Below are 21796 nucleotides of genomic sequence, written 5' to 3' on the forward strand. Positions count from 1 at the left end.
AGCCCAAAGAAGTAGGTATCATCCTCCGTTTTATATAGATAAAAGAAATGAGGCTCAGAGAGGTTAAGCAACTTGCCCAAAGTCACACAGCTACTGAAGGCATATGGATGAAGATTCTAGTTCAGATCTTCATGACTCCAGAACTCATGTTCTTTCTTCCATGCTGTAATGGCTGGCTTCTGGCTGGTGTTCCCATCGGAGTTTAACATGACATTTGAAATCCTACAGCAAGTGATCTGGCTGCCTTTTTGGGGTCAGTCAACCTGATGCGAGGTTTGTTTCCCCCAGTGTCAGTGGCATATGCATCAGTCTTCCTCCTCTTCCTCCCTGCAGACTCCCATGTGCCTGCACCTGCTCACGTCACGCAAGTAGCAGACACTGGCAGGCTGTTGACTTCTTCACTCTCGATCTCTACTCACCATCATCCACAGTACATTGAGGCATCATTACCATGAAACTAACAAGGCTCCATTTTTAGAGCCCCTCTTGCATGAGTGCCTGAGTGGGTCTTAGTAGTACAGGGACGTGGTCATGAGGTATTGTAAAATTTACAAAAGTAAGATATTTTAATCACAATCAGTCAAAACCCCTGGATCTTCCACTTGGATTTCCCCCCCATTCCACTTCCCATCTAGTCTGGAAGTGTGGAGTGCTGGAGTGACCACTGGTGCTTTAGGATCTGACTAAGGAGAACATTTAATCTGGTTTTAGCATAACATAGTTGCATGGCTTTTAGTTGCTGCTGTTTATGCTTAAGTTATTGCTAGTGGTCCTAGTGTGAGAATAGCCTCCTGCGATGCATTTTCCACTCACTGCCATCTCACCTAGCATTGTGGCAGGAAGGTACAGGTCTGAGGTTATGCCATGATATGAACATGCCCTGTGGCACCTAGGGCTAGATTTTGGCATTGGAATAGAAACAAGGTTTGAATGTATGAACACAGAGACGAGTCTGTGGAGGTGGAAAAATTCCTCCAATTCTGATAGCTTACATAAAAAGAAACATGATGGAGTTTTCACAAATTTGACAACAGTTCTAATAATTTACACGACATCAACAGTGACCACTTGAAAAGCTGAAAGAATCTTTTCTAAACTACCAGTAAGATAAACAAGTTTCAGCTGACCATGCTTAGAAGAAAAATTGAGTAATCTTTCTATTCTCTCTATGGAAAATAATATTACCAAATGGTCATATGAAGTAGTGATCAAAGATTATGCAGTAAAAACAGAGAAAAAGTATCATAGAGGTGTGTCAAGCAGTTAGCTAATTGAAATACTGTATTTTTCTGGATTTTGTTATTTGTTAGCTTTTTAAAATTTGTAATGTGCTGTGATTAAGTTCTTTTCTCATTATTTCATAAATATTCAATTTCATATCTACTTCTGAATTAATAGTTTTTTATTCTTTTCCTTAAAGAGGACCCCCTCAAACTGCATAAGCTTCAGGCCTCACAAAACCTGGATTTTCCCCTAACAGTGACATTTATGAAAGTGCTGTCTAGATCTAGTGGTGAAACCTGTAAAATGTTGGTAGGTATTTTTTCTTTTTAAAAAATTTTGTTGGGACTTCCCTGGTGGTCCAGTGGTTAAGACTCCGCTCTCCCAATGCAGGGGGCCTGGGTTGGATTCCTGGTCAGGGAACTAGATCCCGCATGCCACAACTAAGAGCCTGCATACCACAACTAAAAGATCCCGCACACGGCAACGAAGATCCCGGGTGCCGCAACGAAAGACCCGGCGCAGCCAAATAAATAAATAAATATTTTAAAAAGTTTTGTTGTTGTTGTTTTTCTCTTTCCTTTGGGAAGTTAAAATGCTCAAATGAGGAGCAAATCCCTGTCCTTCACCCTCCTGGTTCCACCTGTATACTGGCATCTTCATTTAGGCATTAGCATTTAAGCAGAGAGAACGACGCAAGAGATTGAAAGAGACAGAAAAACCTCTTTCACATAGGGCACACAGTTGAAAAAGAAGGCAAGTGTGTTCTCTAAATATCTATTAATTACATATATACATAAACACAAGATATATAAGATTTAATTTTTGCATCCCTTAGACTAACCCTGAAATACAAAGAAATGAAATTATTCAAATTTCAATGACGTCCCCCAATATTTTCCTTGCTAATCAACACACAGAGAGGCCATATATATTCACATAGAAATATTCACATAGAAAAATAAGATGTAATGAAACACATTAAATTACCTCATTTAATGAAACTACTTGGATGAAGTTTCCAAAAATAATCATTCAAACTCAAGATTTTTTTTTCTGGAGATGATGTCCTCCACTACTTGGTTTAATCATTTTCAGGTTAAATGGATGGATGGACAAATGGAAAATAATGTAATACTAACTTGAACATCAAAACCTGATTAAACTATGTGAAAAAAACTTCTACATGTAATGCACATTAAATTCACGTGGATCGGAATGAGGTAAAGGAAATATTTCAATTACGAGGATGGGATTTCATTCTATATTTGAGGCTCTTCTTGTAAGCCTCATTCTGTTTGTTCAGACAAAAGGGCTTTCCCACATCTTTATCAAACCCAAATGTCTAGAAACAGGAATGCAGGCTTTCATAGTTCAGGAGGATTTAAAAAGAAAACTAGGTGATGTCATGAATAGGAACCATACTGGAAGATGAAAAATAGGAGATTAACACCAAAATAGACCTTCTTCCAATGTTTGATCTGGACGCAGATAAAACTGGCCCCCTCTCCTCTCCTTTGGTGCAATTGTGTCACTTGCTGTTGTGGTCTGGGCTGTATTCCTCCCAGCTCTCTCCCACTTGCCATCCCTTCATAAGGTCCCTGCCCATGATTCTCTTCCATTTCTACTCTCCTGGTCACCATTCTGATTTTGATTCTTACCATTAAACCTTTGATGCATTATCCTAAGTAAGAAAAGAAATTTTTCCTTACCAACTCTCTCAAATACTTCTCTTGTATTGTACTCTGGTCTGACAGACCAGAACACACCTGACAAAATCATCACAAAGTGATGTAGGAGATGCAGATACTTCATCTCTCCCACCACAGCAATGGAAGCAAAAGCTGCAAGGGGGCCCTCTCCACTGTCAGCCAACTGTAAAAAAATATCCAGCACACCAGATTGCTAGGTCAAAATTTCATGACACTAAATTCCATCAGTATGGGAATGTCTAAATCACCTGTGACATAACCACATTTATGCATCATGTAAAATACTGAAGTGGATCTATGTATGAAAGTGGATAAACCTCCAAGACATATTATTGAGTGAAAAAAGGTGTTTCAGAATGATAGCATTTACTACAATGTAACTTTCATGAGGGCAAAGATCTTTGTTTTATTCAGAGTTCAATTGCCGGAACCTAGAACAGTTCCAGTACAGAGTACGCACTTAACATCTGTTGAATATTGAATGAATGAATTTAAGGAGAAATATACAAATATATTCAAATTAAATAATGCTATACATTTTCTATGGATTTATTATATAAAAATATGGATTTATATATTAAATAAATATATAAATAATACATTATTTATATATTTTGAATTCTGTTATTTATATATAAATATACACACATATACATATGTGTGAGTATATATGTATGTATTTAAAGAAAAAGTAAAGTAAACATACATATAGTTTTAACTGGGGAGGTGGGGATTGGGAGATTGGTGCGAGTTGTCAAAGGAAACAGTGTTATTTGTAAGGTTTTAATTTTTTAAAAGGAAAATATGTATGAGTATTACTTGTAAAATTAAAAGTTTTATGGCATCTTTCTTGCTAAGCCATGTGGATGTGTGGCCACACACGACATAGAATAATCTTACAAAATCCTTCTACAGTCTGCACGCAACAAATGTCGGGTCTGTCTTGATAATAAACTCTCCAGATTTTAGCATCAGTTACCAGGAGACCAGCTGACTGTGGCTGGTTTGCCGACCCCTTTCCTGCTCTTCCCTGACCTCTGTAACCCCAGGAATTAACTTCAGTGACATGACAGCTGTACCTCATGTGGAGTGAGCCCTGACAGGACAGGAGGGTCAGAGCAGCAACGTTTCCAAGCAGCACACTTCATTCTCCATGTTCCCTCCCTGTACCCTGTCCTTCTCCCTTTGGCCTGCTCTCCAGGCTTCTAGAAAACAGGCCTCCATCACTGTGGTACCCCACTCACATGTGTCATTTCCTCAGAGTACCTGTGTTTATCTTAGCTAAGTAAAGAGTTGACCAAATGAAATGCACTGAAGTACAATAATGGGTGTCTCTAGCTTAACCTTTTTAAGGTTGTTACTTCATTTGGCCAAATGAAACTGAAACTGAGGCAATTTCAAGCTTAGGGGAGAAGGCTATGTTGGGCAGAGCATCCCTAACCCCCACCAGAGGCCTTTACTGTTAGGGATCAGGAAAGGACGCAAAGGAGAGAGTCATGTTGAGAATCCAGATGCGGCAGGGCATCTTGCATCTTAACCTTTGGCAGATCGGTGAGGGACAGTGTAGGACATGGACTGAAGAGAGTTCCTCCCCCTGGATGCGTTAGACACCATCTACTGCACCATCACTTGCCTGCACTTGGTGAAAAATGGGGTTTTAACCCCCAGGGTCAATCTTCTGTCAAACAAAACTATTTCACAAAAATGGTACTTTGAATACCAAAGCAATGAGTCTGCGAGTGATGAAGTTCTATGGGTTCTGTTTGCTAATGGCAAGAATCGATTCTTTCACACAATATATGGAATTAAAATGGAAGGGGTGATGAGCAATGACGTTATGAAATGAATATGATAACCAACTAAGTTTCTACTTCTGCTTAAATTTTTTAAAAAAAGAGCCTATCTATTGTATATCCGAGCTAACATAATCCATTTAACAGACCTTGATGAGTTCGGAGAGCACAACAGTCTATCTCCCTGGAGGACACTATCAAAAAGCCATCTTGGGCCTTGGTGAGAAAAATCAACAAAAAAACCCCACATTAGGCAGAACATCACTTTTCCATTATCTCATACATACAAAATGCCGTTCTGATCCTGCTTGTGTTTACAGAATAAAGTGGGTCAAAGGAATTCATTGAGATCATAAAGGGCAAGAGAAATGCTAGAGGATAGAAACCCAGTAGCTGCTAGACTTAATGGAATGGAAAAAAATGGAAATTTAACCTATGAGTCAGTAAATCAACCATTTAGATAGTTCTGGACCAGCAAGTATGGCAGGACATTTCTTTAATTTAGTACAGACTAAGAGGACTAGAACAGGATATACTAGAAAAGCCCAAAAGATGAGAGTCAGTGTGCGTGCATGTGTGTAGTGTGTACATGTGCTGTGTGTTATGTGTGAATGTCTGTTGTGTGAGTGTATGAAAGTATGTGTACACACGTATATTTGTACAGCTGGGATTGATGGAAGTGATCTAGAGTCACTGCACATGATCTGAGTTAAGTGATGAGCATTGCAGACTAATGGTTAAAAAAAAACTCAATTTCTCTTTCTCATGTCATTATCAGTGGATTGTAAAATACCGAGGTTACATATCTCACTGAGAGTTTTACTGTAATATAGGAGGATGACTAAGCAACCTAGGGCTTGAACTATGAAGCTCTATACTATAGTCCTGTAAAAAGAATATGCCAGGCATTACCTTGTGATCACTAATATAAATTTCTACTGAAAGAAACAGATAGCATGAATACATTCAAAGCCCAGGTGGTGTTCACACCTCAATTAGACCATTGTTTGGTAACGAGGCCTGAAGGGTGAACAAGTGACTACATGGCACTTTCTGGGAGAACCACTGTCTGAACCTATTAAACCCTTGTGGGTGAAGTCACTCACATGCTGCAAAATGTCACTCAAACCATCCAAATGGTAAGTGTTGAGCTTCTAGAGAAATTAAACTACTAAACAGAGATCTGTAAACACATCTCAGTGGCACAGCTGGAGAGGGAAACCCTATCATCTAAAAACTCAGGGTATCCTTGAGTTGATTTTCATCATGCAGTGAAGATGGGAAAACTACAGTGTTAAATGCTATTATCTCTTTGTTATATCTGTCAACTTGGCAAAGGCATATGACATTATGCACAGAACTGAGTTCTGGAAGCTTCTAAGTCTGGAGGCCTTGAGAAGTTCATAAACATCCCTAGGCTCTCCTGATTGTAAGGTTGGTGAAGTTAGAGTGGAGGGTATTTCAGTGGAAGAAAGTTGCATATAGAATAGCTCTGTTTTGGTTTGTCAGCTTGAGGAAACCAGGCTCAGGGTATTTCTGGGCATCTGAAAAACTTCCAGTGGAATAGGCCACATTATTAATGAAAGTGTTGGTTATAAAACATATTTCTGAAAGTAACCACATACAAATGGCTGGGCTCTAGGAACACACTCACAACAAGATATGGCCACAGTGCCATGATATCTTGGCATGGTGTAAGCCAGTCCTGGGCACTGACAACAGATCTGAAGAATAAGTAGCTGGATATACTAGTACCAGGTGAACTCGACAAGTAGCAAAAGATGTTCATGGGTAATACTGCAAACAGTGTTCTACGAGCACAAGCATCCGGTGAGATGTTGACAGGAATTCGAGGCAAAAGTTTGAGGAATACTATGTACTATAGCACCTCTGTCCTCCTCCTAGGTTCAGAAACCTGGAATTCCACCAGCCTTGGAGGAAATAGATGAGGGACAAAGTACAGAAAGCTGCAGTGTATGGTGCTAGTATGACGTGAGGATCAGCTCCACGTCCTCCCCCCACCCCCTAAAATAAAAACAGCCCTGCAGCTGTCTGTGAGCTAATGAGCCCACAGAGACCTCCCTATTCCTCTCCTGGAGCAGCTCCTTAAAGGCTACCTATGATTCCCTATACCAAGGAAACATCACAACAAAGAAAAGGGCCAGGGGAAGTGCTGTCAGATAAAATATAGGATTTCCCAGTTAAATCTGAATTCAGATCAATAATGAATAACTTTTAGTATAAGTATGTCCCAAATACTGAATGGGACCTACTCATACAGAAAACAAAATCTGTTGTTTATCTAAAATTCAAATTTAACTGATTGTCCTCTATTTTCCTTTTATTGTCCCTGCCAGAGGGTATACATCCCTCTTCTATTGTTTATAGAAGGTGCTCAACACAACACAACTTTCTGCCGCTCAAGAAGTTCAGGAAAGAGATGGTTATAGGATTCCCAGGAAATCTCTGTTCACCAAAATGAAGTAGAAAACCAAATGCAAAGACTTAACAGATTCATGGAAGCACAGCATTAACCAATGTAGCATAATTAGAGGATGAAGAGACAGATCAGCCTGAAATGCAGCAAGACAGGGTGAAGCAGTATTTATGAGCAAAGCTTTCTGGCTGAGGGAGGTTAAGAGGCAGAGAAACAGGTGCCAAAGGGTTTCTCAAACCATGACTGGGGTTCTAGTCAAAAGACAAACTTCACATGTGTACAGTGCAGAAAGTCTTATTGTTTCCATGGTGGCCTTTTCAGTCACACCTACTCCCCACTGAATGTATATACTGATTGCAGTAAATATTAATAACATAATCTTAAACATGAAAACCAGCTAAACCTAACTGTAGTAGGAGCAGAGTGGTAAATTCTGGCTTGGGCTGTAGGAGCAACTGATAGATGTTTAATAAAGATCATGTCTTATGCTCCAAATAAAGTCAGGGTTCATCTATCATGTTTCCAAAATACATTCCCTACCAAACACACTGACAGAAACCATTTTAATCTTTGTTGGTATAAATCCCAGAAAATCAGTTTTGAGAAAGGAAGTGCTGATGGAATTCTCGAGCTCCAGGGTGAAGGCAAATACTATAGCTCAGTGCAATTATTGTCTCTCATCGCAAGATGAAATCTGATTATACTACGGCCACAGGGAAGTAACAGAGTTAAAACTGTCACATAAGGATTCTCAGCTCTGACTGACCCAAGTCAAACATAGGAGACAAAGAAGCTCCTTGATTCAATGCTATTTATCTTGCTTTAGTGTCTCTGTGTTACCTCCAGAGGGGGCTCTGAGGAGGCCTCTGAACAGTGAAGACATATTTAGGAGCTTACAATTTAGGAAATACAACACCAAATTTATAAATATCTGACTTAGGAATGACCCATATCTACAAAACCATACAACCACTACCACTGATGCAAGAACAACCCCCAGGCTGTTGTCCCCAGCCCTAGGAGAGCAGGTGCTGTTGGAACCAAGCAGGACGCCATCAAGAGATGAGCGTATGTGGCCATACCTACTGCTTCGCCACAAGGTGGGGAAAACTGTACCTGAGAGACAATTTTCAGCTCCTTCCCAAGCTTTTCCATGCTGTATCCTTGTCCTAACCTCCACAGGGGCTGGGGTTTCACTGGGAGTGGAACATTCTAGAAGCCAGCTGATCTTTCTCCCCACCCCCATTCCAACACATCATCCAGGGAGAGTTCATTTCAAAGGGAACTCTCAGAAGCATATCATTTAAAAACCAATAAGAGACTGAATCTGCTACACTTATCGGGCCTGTAGCCTCAAGGATAATCAATCTTACCACGACTCTTATCCCTGTCATCTTCGGCCACCCATAAAATGCAAGCCCCTGTGAGCAGCTGTTACCTCACATGTGACTCCTGACTTCCTTGCTCTACCTCTGCTCATCCCACCCATCCCTGCTGCCACTACTGGCCTCCCAGAGAACCTGTCCTAGGCTGTTCTCTGGACCCCACACTCCACTGTTGATTAAACTCTCTCACATGCTCGACATCTTCATGAAACACCCCCTTCAGCTCTTTCTAATCACTGAAATCTGACTCTTCCCTCAAGGATACTGCCTGCTCTGGAGCCCTCTCAAGTGGAGGACATTCATTCTCCTGCAATGTAAGTACCAGAAGGGCCAGAGACAGTGCTGAGTGCTGGCCTTCTTCTGGCTCCTCGATACCATTTCAAAATCACTGTTTGTTTGTTTTTTTCTTTTAAACACCAAAGCCAAACCTTTTCCTCCTTTGAGATCTGTGCCATTTGGTTCTGCTACCCACTCTCTGTGATGCTGTAACTTAAGGCTACTTGGTATGTATATATGTACGTATAGATAGATAGATAGATAGATCAATAGATCGATCGATCCAACAGTGAACAAACCAGGCAGCTAACCCAAGCTGACTTGGGCTCCTGGCTCACAGTATTCCTTTCCGCCCCATTTCCTGCCAATACCCAGAATGACTTCAAAGCCCACAAAGAAACTCCACTTAACAATCCCAGCCTCACAATTCCTTAACCTCCAGTGACCTGAGTGACCACTTCCATCTCACTTCCTCACCTACTACTCTTCAATCTGGTACAGTGAGCTTTCTGCTCTCGCAATCTTTGAAATTGCTTTGGCAAAGGTCACTGATCACTTCCCATCCAACCCAATGGACTCTCTGTAGTTCTCATCTTACTGGACCACTCTGTAACATCCAATACAGTCAACCACATCCACCTCCTTGGAACTCAGTCTCTAGCCTGGCTTCTGAGGTCTCCCTCCCTCTTGACTGTCTTGCCTTTCAAGTTCTCCCTTGCTGGTTCTTCTGCCTCAGCCTACACCATCCATACTGGGGCTCCAAAGTGTCCTGCTTTTGGTCCTTTGCTACCTGTCTCATTGGACGACCCTGTCCACTTTCATGGCTACAAGTCCATGACAGATCCGTATCTCTAATCAACCCCTCCCCTTGAGCACTAAAGCTGTGTATGTGCTGGCTTAGACACTTCCACCTCATACTCATTCTCAACATATCCATAATTTGACAAATAAAACTCTCCCTCCAAACCTGCTTCTCTTCATGTATTCACTGCCTTGGTAAATGGCACCGTATCTGCTCAGAAACCTGGGAGAAATCCTAGACTTTTCATCTCAACCTCATTCTGATCAGTCACAAGTCAGTTCTCCTTATGTACTGCAAACACTTTTCTCATCCTTTCAGTCCCTACTGTGTCTGGTTTGATTCTGGCCCTTTTAATTTCCTACCTCGATGGCTACTAGAACATCGTATCCACTTTCCCTCCAGTTTCCAGTTTACTCAGCACATCGCTATCAATGACCTTTCTTTAACAGAAATCTGGCCACATTATTCTCATATTAAAAAGCTGTAATGGCTCCCCACTGCCAACGAAATAAAATTCTAAATTCGGAAGCAAGTCTTTTAAGCTTCTCATGAGCTGGCCCCTCTTCAGCTTTATTTCTTGCTAAATACCATTCCATCCACACAAATCCTAAAATCCACCCAAATTAAATGCTTGCAATGTCACAAACACACCGTATGTTCCGCACCTCTATGCATTTGCTTGAGAAGTTTCCTAGTTCTCAGTGCTCTGACCTTTCTTCCCTCCTCTATTCATTCTGCCAGGCGTAAATGTGATTACTCTGTGAAGATTTTGTTCAAGGCCCACCTCTTCCGTACCTGTTTCCTAAACCTGCCCAGGAAGAGCTGACCTTCCTCTTCCATGTCCCATGGCACCACATACGCATAGTCACCGTAAGCCCTCTTCTCGACTGTAAACCCTCTAACAGGCACTGCGTCTCATTCACCTTCTAATCTCCAGCACCTAGCACTGCCTGGTTCATTGCTTAAATTCAAAGAACATGTATTTAATGAATTACTTAGGAGCCACTGCTCCTGCAGCTAAGGATAGTCCTTCATGCTTTCCACAAGCTCTGTAATAGAATGTCTCATACTCTACACATCATCTCAAATAGCACAGCACTACACACGTTCTAGAGAGTAAATAAATATATAATTGATTCAAGAATAACGTTTAATTGCCAAAGTCTGGGCAAGACTCTGCATGTGTGTGCACGTGTGCTTGTGTGTGTGAGAGAGGGAGAGGTAGAAAGACAGACAGAGAGAGAAGACCTCTAGTCCCCTGCTGGCAGAGTGATAGGGCTGTGTTCTTGGCGTCCCAAGCAGGATACATTTTTTCATAAAAACAGTGCTAAAAATAGTGATTAGATTATATAATTCCTTTATTTTTCAGCTTTTCAATCATTTTTCTACCCTATCTATTCTGACTCCCTGTACATCTTGTTAAAAACAAGACAACAGGCTCCAAATGGAGTCACTTATGCTAAACCCCACATCACCAAATGGAGACTTAATTACAGTTTTGGCTCCTCCAGAAATGGAGTCTTAAACCAGTCAATCAAGAATCGCCTGGTGGGCACTAGACAGACAATCTGCCTGACGGACCCTTGACGTACCCCAAAGGAAAGCGACCTTGCCATAACCAAGCTGCCTTTTGCCAGTATAACTTCCTTGTTCCCACTCCCTTCTGCCTGCAAAAGTCTTTCATTTTTGAAATGCCCCTCAGAGCTCCTTGCTGTCTGCTAGATTGGATGCTGCCTGATTCACGAATGGTTGAATAAAGACAGTAAGATCTTTAAAGTGTACTCAGTTGAATTTTTTTTTTAAAACAATCTCCAAAACCCCAGCTAAACAAATATTCCTGCCAACTCTACATATTTTTTCCTTGCTTTCCTGTTTTCAAGTCTTTGCTCATATTAATCTTTAAACCTGGAATGTTATACAATGTTCTTCCCTCCATCTTTTTTTTTTTTTAAAGGTCTTTTATAGCTACTTTATTTATTTATTTCTTTATTTTTGGCTGTGTTGGGTCTTCAGTTCGTGCGAGGGCTTTCTCTAGTTACGGCAAGTGGGGGCCACTCTTCATCGCGGTGCAGGGACCGCTCTTCATCGCGGTGCGCGGGCCTTTCACTATCGCGGCCCCTCCCGTTGCGGGGCCCAGGCTCCAGACGCGCAGGCTCAGTAGTTGTGGCTCACGGGCCCAGCCGCTCCGCGGCATGTGGGATCTTCCCAGACCAGGGCTCGAACCCGCGTCCCCTGCATTAGCAGGCAGATTCTCAACCACTGCGCCACCAGGGAAGCCCCTTCCCTCCATCTTTGAATGTCCAAACTCTATCAATCCTTTGAGGCCTAACTTCCATGTTGCTTGCTCTGTAATGTCTTTCCTGATCTACTAATTAAAACTCTTCCCTTCTCTTTTGAATTCCTGTAGTAGCATGTCTTGTAGTTCCTGCTTATAGCGCTTGTTATTTTATTCTCTGCTCTTTGGGTACTAAACCAGGCCCCAATATTTAAATTAAGCTCCCAGAGCCAGAGAGCATTTCTCAGTTCACCTCAGTCTTCCGTCAACACGTACCCTGGGCCCCTCCATGCGTATATGGAGGATTCAACAAATTCTCCCTCAGTGAGTAACAGAAAAGAGTCTGGAGCCTCCAGGCCGTGGCTTTGGCTTTCAGGTCACTTTTTAAATGCCAATGACGTCACCTGTGCGGAGTGGGTTCCATTAGCATCTCAAACCGTTAAAGGAAGTGGTGAGTCATGAGGGACTTCTGGAATATTGACTGGTTCCGGTAACTATTTGGAACGTGCAGCCAGAGAACTAAAACAGAAAAAAAAAAAAAAAAAAAACCCACAACAAGACAGCAACAACAAAAACCCCAAACTATAATACTCCTTCTATTTTAAAGAGAACAATATGAATGACCCTTTGCAAACTGTGGGATTGAACAATCCCTGTCATTACTCCAGTAAAACTGAAACAGACATTTAACCTCCAAAACAACAAAAGGCCCTGAAGCCCCTAACCTCCCTCTGTCTTGGCGGGCACCTCATGCAACGACTGGGGGTGGGGTTCTCTGGGGTACCACGAGTTGGGTTTCATTTTCTTTTCACACAAGAAATTTGAAAGAAGTCATTTTCAGCCTAAAGTGGGGGTGAATAGAAAAAGGGGGAGGGTTACTGAAGAGGAAACAGTTTTCCACAACAGTCTCAGAGTGGAAGATGGTCAAATTGACTTGCTTTCTGCATTAAGACAGGGATGGTTAATAGAGTCTGACAACACCTACATAAGGCAGTAGTACTTTCCATCCAAACAACATGCTTATTAACTTTTGCATTTGGTATAGTTTACACAAGCCTCTTGTATATAAAACAGTGCATGAATATAAGCCTAATCACCTACTAAGATGTTAAACACTGCAACAAACTATCCCATTACGTGTTGCTTTGCAGCACTGATTCACCCGCAGCAATTTTCATTCTAACTGTAGTTTTGCCAAAATAAAATCAATTCCCCATCAATCCCTCCTCCAAATGGTTAGATTATTATCAGTCCATTTGTGAGCCTATTTCTACTTGAAGTCATGGCTAGAACTATATCCAATGACAGTGAAAACAACTCAAAAACCCTTTCAGCTATAAGGCTTTTCTCCAAAACTCTTTTACCTCATTTGTACTTGGACTTTGCAAACAATTTCCATTATTTTTTCAGTGATTTTCTATTCAAGTGAACTTAGCTCATCCTCCAAACAAAACTACAGTCTGTCTCAATAGCAATATCAAGGGACAAAAAGAGTTACTGAAAAAGTTAACTATAATCATGAGTTAGGAGAGAGATTATGAGATACTATGGGGAAGAATAATTATGAGAAGGGAGATGGTGTGGGCAAGAAAAAATAGAAATAGAAAAGGTCTGGCATACAGCAAGGGGCTGGGCAGTGATATCAGAGGCCATTTCTGCACAGGCACAATGGTGTGTGTCTTTGGAAAAGGCCAGTAAAGAGAGTTCCTTCCATCATGAGCATGCGGTTTTAACACAGGAACTGATTGCGACGTTTCATTTCGGCAGAGACGTCAGTGCTGTATTCTCTACAGCCAATGATGCCAATTGTCGCTGGGCCATGGGAGGCACCATTTATCACCTCTGTGAAGAGCCTCACCAGCCACCCAGAGACCTGGGGACCAATCCTCACCCTTACCCGCCATAGCCAATTACTCACCAAGCCTTGCTCACACTACCTCCTGGAGTGTTTCTGGTCTCCCACCTCTCTCTCATCATCTCCATCCTCTGGCTGGGACTACTGGACTGCAACAGCCTCCTAAAGGGTCGTCCTGTCCTGCGTCCTCTGCCATCTGTTCTACGCATGTCACTCAACCTGTCTTCCCGGCCTCCCACTCCCCGGATCCCACCACACCTGCCTTTTCCACTTCATAAAATGCTCCTTTCCACCACAAAGGCCTTGGAAGCTATTGAAGTGATTCCTCTACTTGCAATGTTCCTTCCAGCCACACCCCTACTCTCATGGCCCTTTTGGATCTTCCTGGTCTTAACCTGAGGTAGAGCCTCCCTGGTGTGTGCTCCCCAGTCATACAGAGGTGTACTTTTGCAATTAATTGTTCAAGGCTCTCTTCCCTGTTAGTCTGTAAGTGCTCTGAGGTCAGGGACTGTGCTGGTCCGTGCATGTCCTCATCTATAATATGGGGGTAAAACAAGAACTTATAGAATAAGGATTAGATGAGTTCATTCAGGTAGCAAACTTTGAATAGTACCTGGTACATGTAACGACTATGTAAAGCTCTAGACATATGATAATAATCGGCACAGTACCTAGAACAAAGTGTGCACTCAATAAATATATATGGAATGAAAAAAGGAATGAAAAATATGATGGTTGAACTAATGAATTCACCAAACCAGAGGACCTCTTTTCTTCCAACCAGCTGTTACCCATAAGACAGTATAGAAATACGGTATGGAAAACGATCACAGAGAAGAATGATTGCTTTTCCCTGTCTACAGCCAACACGATCAATGGTAAAAATAGCATTTTTGTTTCCTGGGATTTTGAATTTATCCTACTGTGTTGCTAAAGAAATATTCACAGCAAGATTTGGAATTAAGAGATAAAGGGATATAACATCACAAAATACACTTCCAGGCTTCTCAGTCTTGTCTTTATTAACTAAACAGTGTCCTTCTTAATGCACACCATACTCTTTAATTATTCCCAAGCTAGAGCCTTTAGAAAACCACACATGTCAGGCTGTCCGTCCCAACAAATGTTTACACGGAAAATTTCAACCTATGTTGCCAAAAGGGAAGCTCTTCACCCCTTTGTTCTAGTACATTCCATACTTCAGATTCCTCAGTGTCTTCAGGAGAAAGGCATTCATCACGTAACTATACATCATGCTCTGCTGGTCTAATAGAAAGAGTAACATACACAAACCAACCTGGGCTTCTAGCATGGTTCTGTGGTTGCTCTTGTGGCAGTACCGACACACTTATCAAAGGTTACACGTGGGGAAGGTGGCTCAGTGTTAGTCCGACCCTGTCAATCCTATTATCTGACAAAATTGTGTGTATTTATCGTCCTTTAAGGCAGACTGTGATCTTATTTTAAAATTATTTTGCTGCAGATAGCTCATTTAGATTTAGAAATAAACAGTGTTTCATCACGTTAGTGATGATCATTCTTTCCCTCCTCTATTGGAGGAACGTTTCTGTTCCCTTCTCTAGAGTTAACTTTTCTGCTGTTGTCCTGGACCCTCTATTTCAGCCTCTGTGACAGTCCACACTTTGTGTTTTCAGTTCAGTCATCAACTTTAGAAACTGGCATTTAAGAGATTTGATAGTTATAAAAAATTAATTCTAACAAATAAATTGTGAGAGCTTTTGTCCTTGCACATTTAAAACTAAAGGATGCTACATTGCATTCCATTATGGAGAATGAATATTTTTTTTAGGATGGATATACTTTACTTGGGGTTTTGTGTTATTGTTGCCGCAGCTGCTTCTACTACAACTTCAAAACTTCAAGAAATGTTAGTAATATTAAAAATGATGAGATTTACGATGATGAATATAATAATAAAATTATAATCATTTACATGTTTGTTTACTTTTTATATGGATATATAATTTGACAGCCTATGTTTTCTATTTACAGTTATATAGTTTATGTATATAAATAAATATAACTGACCTGTTTTTCCATGGAGCAAACTGGATCTGTACTGAGAAGTGCTGGAGTCTGGGGCCTGAGTGGGAGCTGAGGGTGGCAACATCCTCGGACCTTCCGGGTTCCCAGGTGGGAAGGGGGAGCTCTGGGAGCATCTCAGTTCACTTCTGTCCATGCTGGAGAAGTGGAGGGCATCCTGAGCTTTCTTCTTTTCCTTCTTTAACATATTTACCAAAATATCTACAACTTGACTTAAGGATTTAGTGACTCATGCTAGATTATAATGATCAAAACACTCATTTTCAAATGAGATTAATATTCCCAATAATATTTGCTATTTGTCATGCAGTAAAGATGGATTAAAGAAAGACTTCACCTTCCTGAGGTCCTTGATACAGTGATGGATCATTTTAGGAGAGTGCCGGGCTTTCAATACCGCACCATCACCATTATACGAAAAATTAGCAAACCCAAAGGTCTTTAAAATCTTCTGAGTTTAAACTAATTCGGACTTAAAACTTTTATGAAAGGGTTTATAAAAAGGAAAATGAACACCAGGTAGTAGTAGACAGTGGAACTACATCTCCACCTGTGAGTAAATAGGACTTTAATGCAGGAAGCTGCTCTGGAGGCAGCAGGATGGGGAGGGAGGGAGGATGCCAGAGCCCCCACCCCCCAGCTGGCAGGTCAGCCGAGTCAGTTCTGGTGGCCAGAGCACCCCCATGTCCAGCACATGCTTCTTTAGTGTACATTCGAATGGGGCTTCAAGTCACTTTCTTAAAAAGTCTCTAATGTTTGGTCCCTCTAATTTCACCGAAAAGAGGTGAATTATTGGTAAAGATATATCATTTTAAAATGCCAATTTTGTGGGCCATTTAGATCTATTAGGAGCACTGATGCTGAGTGATAAAATCACTCCTTTCTACCCTACTTCACTGTTCTTTCAGGTTCAAGATGTCTAGAACTCTAAGGGGTTCTGCCATCACGAAGAGAAAAGATGATACTCCCTCTTGAGAATCTCAGAACTCTACCTGCATGTGCAGTGAGATGAATTCAAGGCTTTCTCCAGCCCTAGAGATGGCTTCATTAAAACAGGAGTCTGAGGAAACACGAAGGTGGCGTGGGAGGGAAGACTGCTAAGTAGAAAGGAGTGGGGGGGGCATCCAGGTACACTCGTTCTTGCGCAGGTAACATGGAATGCACTTGACTTCCATCCTCCGCCCCAGCTTTGACCTCAGCTTTTTGGTGATGTCTGGAAGCACAATCAGTTTTTCTCTCGCATGCCCTGACATGGCCTCCATTCTTCGCCTCAAAAAAGCTTGTATTTACCAAAGGTGTTCACAACTTCTGTGGTGTCTAGGCATTGGCTCTGCCCAGCTCCCCTACTCCGCTGTGTGGGGATGATTAGCAAGACCATCAAACACTTTCACTGTTTTGTGCACGGCCATGGAAACGTCCTTTCCTTCACTCAGTCAACAATACTCATTGGAGCTTATACCGTGTGCCAGGCAGTACAGTATTCTAGGCTCAGAGATAGAAAGATGAAAAGGCAGACTGGTTTCTTGCTCTCATGAAGCAGATGTCCTACTGGAGAAAGACAGATCTCTCTCTCTCTCTCTCTTTTTCTCTCTCTCTCTCTCTCTCACACACACACACACACACGACATTAGAGGGTAAAAGTGCCAGAATGCTTATTTTTAAAAAGTCAAGAGTGACTGAGTGGACGCTCTCCACTGCGTGCTCAAGAAAGGTTCAAGCCTCAAGAAAGGCTTTTTTTAAAGTGGCATTTAAGCTGAGATCTGAATGACAACAAGAACCAGACAGAGGGAGGGCATCTAAGCAGAGGAAGTGGCGAGTGCCGAAACCCTAAGGAGAAATGAGCTGGGCAGTGGTTCCCAAGCAGGGGCTATTTCACCACCCACGGGACACTTGGCCACGCCTAGAGATATTTTGGGTTGTCCTTCTGGAGTTGGGGGGGGGGTCGGCGCTGCTACTCGTGTCCAGTGGGTAGAAGCCAGAGATGCCGCTCAACACCCTCCACTGCCCAGGACAGCCCCAGTGGCAGCAGTGCTGAGGCCGAGAAACCGGGTGTTAGAAGAACGACAGAAAGGCCGCTGTTGACCGCAGCCGAACACGTACGGGGTGGGGGAGGAAGACACGAAGCCAGGGGCTGGGCAGGGGCAAGACCACGTGTGGCCGCCTAATCCGGAGGAGGGAGAGTGAATGTTGCTCTAAGTGTAATGGGCAGTCCCTCGACGGTCTTCATCTGATTTACACTCATAAAGGCCACAGTAGAGATGCAGCTTCTCTGCTGCCTCCCTTCCTCTCACCTTTCCTTTGTCTTGCCCCCCTTCCCACTCCCGTTTCACTTGGGCCTTCGCTCATGCCAAGTGCAGTGCTGGGGACTAAGCGTCACCGTTATGTGTTTTGTGAAGGGATGTCTGAACTTTATTCAGACTGATAATGTCACTGAGATGACACCATTTTCCCTCCCTTTCCAAGAACATTCCATGCTGCTCACTGTCATTTTGTTTGCAGTACTATCTTTTCTTGAGCTCAAGTATTGTCACTTTTTCTCCTATTCTAAGCCGTATCTTTCTCACTCCTCCTATCAGTGTCCTGGCTTTCTTGGTTCTACCAAAAAAGATATGAAAATGTTCTCCAACCTGACTGTGAGATACTATGAAATTTCAAGAGCCTTTCTTGGTCATTAGCCCTTGATAAATGTAAGCTTTGTGACGAGTACATCTTAGATGCTCTTTTTCCTTCTTCTGAGTCTGCCCATTGTCTATGGGGTCCTATCTTCCACGACCTAACACTCTACAGCGCTCAGAGCACTTGCCATAAGGCAGCTTACTGACTTTGCTCGGCACTGCGACGCTGGCAAGAACCAGCTTCACCGGGTAGTTACAGAGACAAGGGATGAGGAGCTAGGACGTCAACCTGGGTGTGAACTTTAAGTTCAGTGCTCTTTTCACCATGCCTCCCATACACCCTCACTGCAAATATGAGTCCCAGAAGGCGGGGACCCTGCTGGAGTTGTTCACAGTCAGTAAAGAATCCAGTGCAGCCCCACATGGACAGCGGTACCTGGATTTACCAGTGAAGAATGATGTATGTCTCTCTCTCACTCCCTTTTCAAAATAAACATATATGAACCAGCCTAGACTGTTCCCTCTCTGTCATATCTCATTTCATTCCTCCCATACACACAGACATTCATAAGCCCAGAAGGGGATTAAGGAGTTGGTAGGAGTATTTAGGGGAGATGATCCTAAACTAGGATCAAGGCCAGGAAAAGAAGCAGAGCTCAGACTGGGGCTGGGGCCAGAACTGAGGTCTAGGCTGGGACCATCTCTGGAGATGGATAGGGTAGGAGAGAGGAAAAGGAATGCAAGGGTGACAACATTGTGGGCAGTGCTCAGAGACAAGGGCTTGTGTAGGAGTGTAATGCACAGTCGAATCTACTGTTACTGGCCGGATAATAAAGCAGCTCAAACTCACTTGAATCAGACATACAGGGTCTGCTAATACTCAACTAAAATTAGAGACTGAAGTTAATCAGGCAGAGTGCCTACCTCATATTTGGTTTGGTTTTACCTCTTTATTACTGGATTTCCTTCATGTAGGCTATTTTTAGGAATTTTGCACAATAGCTAAAGCTAAAATGTCTTTTAGTAATTTTTAAGAAAGGAACAAAAATATTTGCTCATAAAGAACTGACTGAAATCATTGCTTGTGCATGTGTAAAGCCTGCAAATGTAATGAAAATGTCAAATCTTTTGCAAGAAGCTTGAAAGATAAAATAAGAAACAATAGTGAAGAAATGCTGGGGAGACCTGAGGTCTAACCACCCAATAGGGGCTTTTTAGCAGTAATCACCTGGTCTGTAAGAGAGGCAGCTCCCGTGGGCTGCTAACCATTTTCAGCACCCAATATGTGCTGTCTCCTAGAGCCGTAAGACTTCTATCCCCAACACTCATCTACACATTTGTAAGTGGAACTCAAAGCAATAGATCTGGCTTTTAAATAAAAAGTTACATTTAAATCAATCTCTACTCTTCATAAGCTAAATACCATTTGTCATTTCTCAGCCATCATTTGAGTTTCACCCACGCACCAGCCACAAATTCTGGGCCATGGTGAGGCTGTGGTCAGCCCAGTGTCTGGTCAGCTAGCTAAAGATAACCAGCTAACTTTACTGGCTCAGGACTAAAACAGAAAGAGCACTGCAGAGTAGTCAAAAAATATACTAAAAGAAATTTAATGTTGAGACATGGTGTAAGAAAGCCCATGCTTTTCAATAAACTGAAATATCTCTCATAATAGTAACTATATCTGGCTAAAAACAAAGTAATTTTTTTTCTTTTATAGCAACTCTGGTTTTTACTAGTTGCTACCACGTGTTTGCCGAAGGGATATTTTACTTCTAAATGGAAAGAAGCAATGTGAGCTGGAATCTGGGTGGGGAGCTGGGTGGTGTGGTTAGGGGAAGACAGCTAAGTGTTCCCCGCTTCAAGCCAGTAGAAGAAGACTTTCTAATCACTTCAGAAAGGATACTGATTTCATTGTCCCTCTGCTGTAGAGTATCTCGTAGCTTTTTATATTCTTCCTCTTTTAATGGTTCTTGACTGTTTTGATCTTTGATTTCAGAGGAGGCTATGCTTGTTCCATGGATCTTCTTGTCATTCAATAGTTTCTGAAAGATGAAACAAGAGCTTAGTCTCCATACCTCAACTCCAAATATCTTTGTTTCTTTGATTCTTTTCGCCTTTACCAATGCCTTGCACAAATCAGGCGTGTGTGTCCTCCTCTGACTCCTTGACTTGCAATGCAGTTGCCTTTGCTCCTCCTGCCTGTCTTCTTTCTGTCCTCCTTCCTCATTCCCCTCCCCCTTATCTTATCTCTGCTTCCCTAAACCAGGGAATTCCTGCTCAAACATTATCTCCTCTTGAACTCTTTCCCTTTCTCCATAACCCCATACCACTAATTCACACTTTTTTAAAAACCACTTATCATGTATTCTAATTATTCTTTACACATTTGTCTTCTCCATGACTTACTTATTCAACTTTGCCTTCCCTACGCCTGGTCCAGAGCAGACTCACAACAAACGTCTAATATCTTAATGAAGTATGCCAAATTACAAGTCAGGCAGAAGCAGAGGTTAACGATATTGCCATTGTGTCATCATGAAAGGAAAACCTAAGGCTGAAGCTGCTGCAGAAAAATGAAGGACACAATTCTTTTGATATAGCTTCAAAATAAGTAGTTTTTGAACACGGAACTATTCTGTGTAGAAGGTAGAGATTCCTGGCAAAAGCTTTAGAAGCCCATGGTCTGAGCTTACTCATTGGGAAGTAAGATACAACCTCTGAAGAAATTCAGTGATCCTCTCAGCATTGATTTGAAGATCCTACTGTTCTAGACATGGGAAGCTAGGTCCTAAACATTTCAAGAGTTGGTCAACAAGGAAAGCTTTATTACAGTTTGAACACGGCAGACAATGGCTTCTACTAGTGGAAATGTTTAAATTTACCTTTAAATAATGGAAACAGTGATGAATTTTACGCATATCAGCGCCAACCTCTAGTTTACTCTCTGGATCCTGGTCTTCCAAAAAGGATGTTATTCGTTTTTCCAGCCTAAAAAATACATAATGTATGAGAATCAACTATGACCTAGAAACTTTAGAAATTCTAATGGCATTACTTTGTTGGTTAACATTTGAAGTACGGGATATTGTTCTCACTTCCTTATGAAAATATGGTTATCTGATTTGACTATAAACATTAAGGGGGAAGAAACAAATTGACAAAGTGAAATCTGGAAATGATGAAATTATTTGACTAATTTCCAATGACTTTTCACATGCAGCTTTTAATACAATAATCATTTGATTTCTACAAAATGTGCATTCTAGCCAAGCTGACTTTCTATGCCCCTGTGCCTAGCTGCAACATTGCTACAGAGAGTAGTGAAAAAGTTTTTGTTTTTTTAAAAAAATTAGTTTCA

The 21796-nt window shown here is 41.9% G+C and overlaps 1 protein-coding gene across 1 annotated transcript in view; it reads right to left on the minus strand.

Moving 5' to 3' along the window:
- Nucleotides 1-21796, minus strand: part of KIF6 (kinesin family member 6) — a 399233-nt gene that overhangs the window by 175977 nt on the left and 201460 nt on the right. The window contains exons 11-13 of the mRNA XM_007197919.2: nucleotides 21321-21426; nucleotides 20342-20480; nucleotides 15806-16021 (exon numbers count right to left, since the gene is read on the minus strand). Of these exons, the coding sequence (XP_007197981.2) occupies nucleotides 15806-16021; nucleotides 20342-20480; nucleotides 21321-21426 (461 nt within the window). The remainder of the gene's footprint in view (nucleotides 1-15805; nucleotides 16022-20341; nucleotides 20481-21320; nucleotides 21427-21796) is intronic.

The sequence above is a fragment of the Balaenoptera acutorostrata genome, chromosome 10 (genome assembly GCF_949987535.1).
Source record: "Balaenoptera acutorostrata chromosome 10, mBalAcu1.1, whole genome shotgun sequence".
In the NCBI taxonomy this organism is placed as follows: Eukaryota; Metazoa; Chordata; class Mammalia; order Artiodactyla; family Balaenopteridae; genus Balaenoptera; species Balaenoptera acutorostrata.